The sequence below is a fragment of the Orycteropus afer genome, unplaced genomic scaffold, assembly GCF_000298275.1.
Source record: "Orycteropus afer afer isolate SDZICR_OR568_19922 unplaced genomic scaffold, OryAfe1.0 scaffold00435, whole genome shotgun sequence".
Lineage (NCBI taxonomy): Eukaryota > Metazoa > Chordata > Mammalia > Tubulidentata > Orycteropodidae > Orycteropus > Orycteropus afer.
This window is the reverse complement of record NW_006922022.1, coordinates 1,927,621-1,935,239: the sequence shown is the minus strand read 5'-3', so window position 1 is coordinate 1,935,239 and position 7,619 is coordinate 1,927,621. Positions and strand designations below refer to the sequence as shown.

At 35.0% G+C, this 7,619-nt stretch overlaps 1 protein-coding gene across 1 annotated transcript in view; it reads left to right on the top strand.

Moving 5' to 3' along the window:
* Window positions 1-7,619, top strand: part of CCDC171 (coiled-coil domain containing 171) — a 466,256-nt gene that overhangs the window by 215,675 nt on the left and 242,962 nt on the right. The window contains exons 17-18 of the mRNA XM_007954161.2: window positions 5,369-5,592; window positions 6,186-6,368. Coding sequence (XP_007952352.1) covers window positions 5,369-5,592; window positions 6,186-6,368 — 407 coding nt within the window. The remainder of the gene's footprint in view (window positions 1-5,368; window positions 5,593-6,185; window positions 6,369-7,619) is intronic.

Here is a 7,619-nt window from a genome sequence, read left to right as displayed (position 1 = left end):
GATGGACACCTAGGTTGTTTTCATCTTTTGGCTATTGTAAATAGTGCTGTGATGAACATGGGTGTGCATATGTCTGTTCTTGTCATGGCTCTCACTTGTTTAGGATATACACCTAGTAGTGGAATGGCTGGGTCAAATGGTATTTCTAATTCCAACTTTTTAAGGAATCCCCATACTGCTTTCCACAGTGGTTGTACCATTTTACAGTCCCACCAGCAGTGTATGAGAGTCCCAATCTTTCCACATCCTCGTATATTTCAGAGCTATTGTAGGTTTGATTCTAGACTGCTGCAGTACAGTGAATATTGCAATGATGTGAGTCACATGAATATTTTGCTTTCCCAGTGCATATAAAAGTTATGCTTATACTATGTTATCAGGTGCCATAATTCTCTATTATTTTTAAAGGACTTTTAATTTCATTACTGACAACACCATAAGCAAACATTTTTGGGAGCTCTGGTGGTGTAGTGCCTAAAACACTTGACTGCTAACCAGAAGGCTGGCGGTTCAAACCCACCAGCTACTCCTTGGAAAGAATGTTGGGCAATCTACTTCCATAGTGATACTGCCTTAGAAACCCAAGGAGGGGTTGCTATGAGTCAGATCCGACTTGACGACAGTGAGTTTGGGTGGTTTTTCTTTGGATATTTCTTTTTTGCAAAATAAAGATCAAAATGCAAGGTTACTACAGTTGAAAATAGAACCTTTGCAGTAACTTTTAAAATCTTTTCCCCAACAAGTTTAAAACTACTAGCTAAAATAATTCTTATAAATTCTTTTTGAAGAATCGAAGTTTGCATGTGTAAATTTTCCCCTTCATTGGACAAAGTAGTTTCAGAACATGTCATCTGTTTATTTTATGAAAATCAACATGCTCTTAAACAGGGGAAGAGAGATTAAGAAATGTACAGGTATATTTCAGAGCTATTGTAGGTTCGATTCTAGACTGCTGTAGTACAGTGAATATTGCAGTGATGTGAGTCACATGAGTATTTTGCTTTCCTAGTGCATATAAGGGAGCTCTTGGTAGCATAGTGGCTAAGACACTTGCCTGCTAACCAGACGGCTAGCGGTTCAAACCCACCAGCCACTCCTCGGAAGGAAGGTTGGGCAATCCTACTTCCGTAGTGATACTGCCTCGGAAACCCAAGGAGGGGTCGCTATGAGTTGGGGCAGACTCGGCGGCACATAACAACAACAACAACAGTGCATATAAAAGTTATGCTTATACTATGTTGTCAGGTACCATCGAGTCGGCTCTGACTCACAGCCATCCTGTGTAGAACAGAAGGAAACGCTGTCTGGTCCTGTGCCAGCTTTACAATCCTTGCTACATCTGAGCCCATTGTTGGAGCCACTGTGTCAATCCATCTGGTTGACAGCCTTCCCCTTTTTTGTTGACCCTCCACTTTACCAAGCACGATGCTCTTCTGAGGGAATGGTCCCTTCTGACAACATTACCAGAGTACTGTAGTCTATTAGGTGTGCAGTAGCATTATGAAAAAGTTCGAAATATTGTGAGAATTATCAAAATGTGACATAGAGATATAAAGCGAGCACATACTGTGGGAAAAATGATGCCGACAGACTTGCTTGATGCAGGGTTGTCACAAAGCTTCAATTTGTAAAAAAACACACTCTGGGAAGCACAGTAACATGAAACAAAATAAAACGAGTATCCCTGTGTTTAACAAAACCAAGAATTAATTAAATTATCAAACTAATGACTTTATTCCTTTCCCTTATTTCTATATCATTATACAAATAATTCCTCAGCTATGTCACTGAAGGTTGTATTGTTTCATCATTTATTTAATATAGAATTATGCATTTCATACTGTGTAATGTGCAGTATGTTGTAAAAACTTTTCTTATTTCTCACAGCATAAATTATTTAGTGCTCTTAGTGTAACTTTTTGATAGTCAGCAGTCAGGAACTTTAGTGTGTATGCCTTTTTCCCCCTTCTTAAGAATTCAGAAGAGTGCCTTGTGGAATTATATTGTCACTTAATTTCATCTTTCAGAGTGGTCAGTGTCTACATAAACACATTCCTGTGATATAGTAAAAAAACCACTAATCATTAAAATTTAATTGTTATTATTTGTTTTTCAAGGCTTCTTACCTTTGAAAATTTTATTGCTTTTATATTCTTGAAAATTTCTTAACATAATAAACTTTTTATGTTATTTATTTTAAAAGAATAACTGTTGACATATCATAATAGTTAATATTAATTAATTTCTCTTGGTATTATTGAATAGATTTATGTATTCAGCATTGTTGTAACTGCTGTGGGACTAAAAAGAAATGTGATTAATCCAAAAAGCATTTAAAAAAGTACCCATTTATGTTAGGCTGGCACAATGAAGATAAAAGAAGTATAACCAAACAAAACCAAACACTGCCATTGAGCCAGAGCTCCTAAAAAACCAAAATTATGCTAAAAATAAAAAGTATACTAAAATGAAAAAGACACAGTTAAGTATGTTCCAAACTAGTTGTGTTGTTGTTAGGTGCTGTAGAATTTGTTCCAACTCATAGCGACCCTGTATATAGCAGAACGAGACACTGCCCAGTCCTGTGCTGTTAAATGAATCAACAAATAGTAAAATTTATTTTGTCTATAGCATTCAGTAGAAGCTCTGATAGTGTAGTGCCTAAGGCACTTGACTGCTAACCAGAAGGCTGGCAGTTCAAGTCCACCAGCCACTCCTCGGAAGGGAGGTTGAGCAATCTACTTCTGTAGTGATACCGCCTCGGAAACCCCAGGAGGGGTCGCTATGAGTCGGGTCCGACTCGATGGCACATAACAACAATGACAACAACATAATATTCAATATATCACTCCAATACCTAATTCATATGCTCCTCATTTTCACAACTCAAACGGAACCAAACCAAACTCATTGCTGTCGAGTCCGATCTGACTCAGCAACTCCTCCTTGGGCTTGCAAGGCGGTATATCACTCCGGAAGTAGATTGCCCAATCTTCCTTCCCAGGAGTGGCTGGTGGGTTTGAACTGCCAAGTTTCTAGTTAGCAGTCAAATGCCTTAGACACTACATCACCAGAGCTCTAGCCATAGTATTTTTCAATAGCTTCATATGCATGTGAGAACAGGACAATGAATAAGGAAGACTTTAAAAGAATTGACACTTTTGAATTGTGGTGTTGGCAAAGAATACTGAAAGTACCATGGCCTGCTAGAAGAACAACCAAATCTTATAGGAAGCACAGCCAGAATGTTGTTTAGAAGTAAGAATGACCAGACTTCGTCTCTCATACTTTGGTCAGGTGGTCAGAAGGGACCAGTCCCTGGAGAAGGATATCATGCTTGGTAAAATAGAGAGTCAGTGAAAAAGGGGAAGACCTTCAGCAAGGTGGACTGACACAGTGGCTGCAATGATAGGCTCAAGCAACCCATTCAATGCCTACTATAATAATTCTTTAAACTCAGTGTTCTGTATTATATGTTGATTGGTATATGAAACTAGTAAGTTTTTTTTTTTTTCCACTCATGATTTATTTGAAAAATATGATTGTTAATCAAAGGACTGTGTTGTTGTTGTTAGTTGCCTTGAAACAGATTCCATCTCGTGGTGAGCCCATGTGTTCAGAGTAGAACTGCTCCATAAGGTTTTTTGGGAGCAGATCACCAGACTTGTCTTCTCAGGTGCTATTGAGTGGGTTCGAACTGTCAATGATTTGGACAGTTGTCAAACACTTAACTGTTTACACCATCCCAGGGACTCCTAATGGACTGTGTATTTCAATTCTTACTATTTTTTGTATGCTTCTGTTGATGAGATTCTCAGTGATTATGTATATGATGAGTGGCATATAAAATTATACTTGTATTACATTATGTTATATTTTTAGAACTCAATGCATCAATAAGTGATAGAAATAAATTTTACATAGAGATATTTTGCTTTTCTCCAATTAATAATTTATATTTTATGTATAACCCCTTGAAGTATGGTTTTCAGATTCTGACTGCTGCATAAAATTTGAAATTTATCTTTCCTTTTATTCATTGAGGAATAAAGGAAATAGTATGAAGCTCAAACTTAAAAACAGAGGGTCTCTGTGATAAGGTTCTTTATGACACAGAAAACCACTGATGGATCACCTTCTCAGTATTGCTGTTTAGTGTTAAACCATATGTATTCTTTTTTTAAAATGCATTTTATTGAAATATCATTTATGTACAGTAAAATACACAAAACTAAAGTGACAGGGGTCGGTGCTCCCTCCTGCCCCCAGTGTTCCCGCCCCTCCCATACCTGGCAACCAACAAAGGAAGTTTCCCTCCATATATAAACCTTTCCTTAACCTTCCACAACAACAAACTAATACTATATTTGTCCTTCTGTGATTGACTTATTTCACTCAGCATAATATCCTCCAAGTTCATCCATGTTATGTGGTGTTTTGCAGACTCTACATTATTCTTTAGTGCTGCATAGCATTCCATTATGTGTATGCACCATATGTATTCTTATAATTATAAAACATTTTTTTATTGGCCAAATTTGCTTTTTGTGCTTGTAATTTAAAGAAAGATTTAAATCAACTCCAACAGCAGAAGGTCTTGAAATGTAAAATGGTACATTTTACTGAAGTTAAATAATCTCTTCATGCTTGTCATTTCACATGGATAATATTATAAGGCAAGTAATGCCAGATTAAGACCTGCCTAGCACAAAGAAAATGAAATTACATGACTTTTATTAAGGCATAAATAAACCTATTAACTGTTATCTGGAATACCAATTAGTAGAAAGAGCACTGACAATTTTATTTATCAACATTCAGCACAATTATTAATTACAGACCTGATGAATCTAGCAGTAAGCAGGCTATGTTGGATATGCTGGGACCTTAAGTCCATTATATGAGAAGGATGATTACCAAAGTCCTGTGGGGAAATAAGTAATTGTAGTTGTAAAATTTTAATTGCCTAGGAATAAGGCAAATTATATTTTCTTGTCTGAGAATATAAATAGTATGGTATTAAGGTAACAAGCTTCAGTAGTTGTAAACAGAAAATGAATTCATGTTAGGTTCTAAAACAAAGAACAGCATGATGAATTTTTAGTGGGATAGTGTTCAGTGTGAATGACATACTGTTAATGCGTGAAGACTCTCTTTAGATAGATATTTTAGTAGCTGAGTCATTTTCTGCAATACTGTATTCATAGTAAAATTTTATGTGGGAGGGGACATTTTTGAATGAATTACTGTAGGTGAATGGGAAATATATAAATGAGAAAGTATTGTCATTGTGTTGTGTTTGGCAGTGTTTTGAAATGAACAAGAGATAATTCACATTTTTGTGTATTTTTAAAATTTTTCTTTGAAGATCCGAATTCAAGAATTTGTGGACATTTACTTGTAGGAGCAGCTAAGAATTCTTTTGCAAAACTTATGGATAAAATTAGCCTGGCAATGGAGAGCATACCTCTGCACAGCAGAAGTATTACATATATAGAGAAAGATTCCCTGGTTCAAAGGTTGGCCCGTGGACTTCATAAAGTAAACACTCTGGCCCTCAAATATGGTCTGCGTGGTCATGTGCCCATTATGGTATGTATGCTATTTGATATAACAGTGACCTCAGAATTTACAAATGAAATTTTGAATTAGACTTATTTGTAATTTAAAATAGTTGTACATGAATATATTTAGATTTCCTTTAGATTTCAAGAGAACTTTTAATAAAGATCAGTAAAAGCTCTTCTAAATAAATGTCTAAAATATCAAAATACAAAAGTTCTGGATTAGTTCTGAATTTACTGTTCGCTATAAGTGAACTGCAACAGGATTATATGAGACAGACAAACTATCATTTCCATTTTCTAGACATTTAAATGATTTATTTTCTTTAATTTTTTATTTATATAAGTAAAATTACTGTCTCATAAAGAAATAAAGCATTCATCTCTGAATTTAAGTAATAGCTGGTATTGTTTTTGTAGTTGTTTTTTTTAAAAATTCTTTATTGTGATTTAGGTGAAAGTTTATAAAGCAAACAAGTGTCCCATTCAATAGTTTGCAAGCAAAGTGTTTGATATTGTTTTCTAGATAAGTTATATGTAATTTGGAAAAACAGTCATTGCCATAAGTTTGTTAATAAATTTCTAGTTACTCTGTGTAATGTTGCTCTTGCTTACCGACAGAAAAGCACAGCATCATTACAGAAACAAATATTTGGATTTACACAAAGGCTGCATGCAGCTGAAGTGGAGCGTCGCTCACTGCGCTTAGAGGTCACAGAATTCAAACGAAATGTGAATGAAATGAAAAAGGAACTTGATAAAACCCAGAGTCTCCAAATGCAACTAAATGAATTTAAGCAGTCTGTAAGTATATTTGACTTATAAAAATATGGCTTTGGTGAGCTCTTCTTCTGTGTGTGTTTATGTATAAATATATAATGTATAAAATAAATAAACATATAGAATACAGGTATATCTTTTTTTTCTTGAGCTTTTAATTGTACTTGTTTTCTCAAAGTAATTCAAAGTTCCTTTAAGAGGATTTGTTTCTCTTCTGAATGCTTTCCTTGTGAAATGCTTTTAATTGAGGAGCCTGATGTAGGGAGTAGGATTTTCTTTCTTCTTATATTGAGTATTTTGAATAAATGAGGTTATTTAGTGTGAAATCAAGTTACTTCTCCAAATAAATGTTCAATTTGTCTAATTTACATAAAAGACTTATATGTATTATTTTAAAAGGCAGAGGATAACTGAGAAAAGAAAAACTATATGTCAAATAGCATTAAATCAGGATCAAAACGTGTGAATGTATGAAGCACAATTAAATGTTGATGTACATATTCTCTTTCCAGTTTGGTAAGTTCTTAACGTAACTATTCTTAATGTCAGTATAGGAACCTGAAGTTAAAAGATTGTACTAAGACTTGAAACCTGTATACAACACATAATAGCTAAGATATATATGAATACAAAGTGTATTTGTTTCTTAAACCCAGCAGTGAGCTATATTTTAGTACCCTTTGCTGTGGGAAACCCAAGTTTTACAAGTCTAACTTAGTTTAAATGTACTTTAAAAGTGTATTCTTTGGTTATTTTAGAATTTGCATTCATAACATTTGTGGTAATAGAGGCAATGGCAGGTTTAATTCTTAATCCTATGATTATATAAATTGATAATATTAATAATTTAAAATAGCTATATTTTCAGCAGGTGAACAATTCCTATAAGTTAGACAAGTTAACTAATTGTTAATTATCCTTCTGATTAAAGATAAGCATTAGTTTTGTTTTTTCTTTTATTCAGCAAAGTCTAAAGACACCATAGTTTCTTCCCTACACTCTTAGTTTTTGGGCTTAGAGAATGAAAATTTATAAGCTGCTTTAACATTTTTTTTTTTTCTTTCTATGTAAAAGTAGCAGTCAGCCGAAGGGATTAGGTGAAGAGAGGCAGCTCAGGCCTGCCCAGAGTAGCAGGCCAGAAGAGCAGGAGGAAGGGGATAAAAAGCCAGGAACCCAGACAGAGGAGCAGTCAGCCCCAGGGACAACTCAGGGACGCACAAAACAGCAGGGCAGAAGAGCAGGAGAAAGGGGTTAAAGCCGGGAAGCCAGACAGAG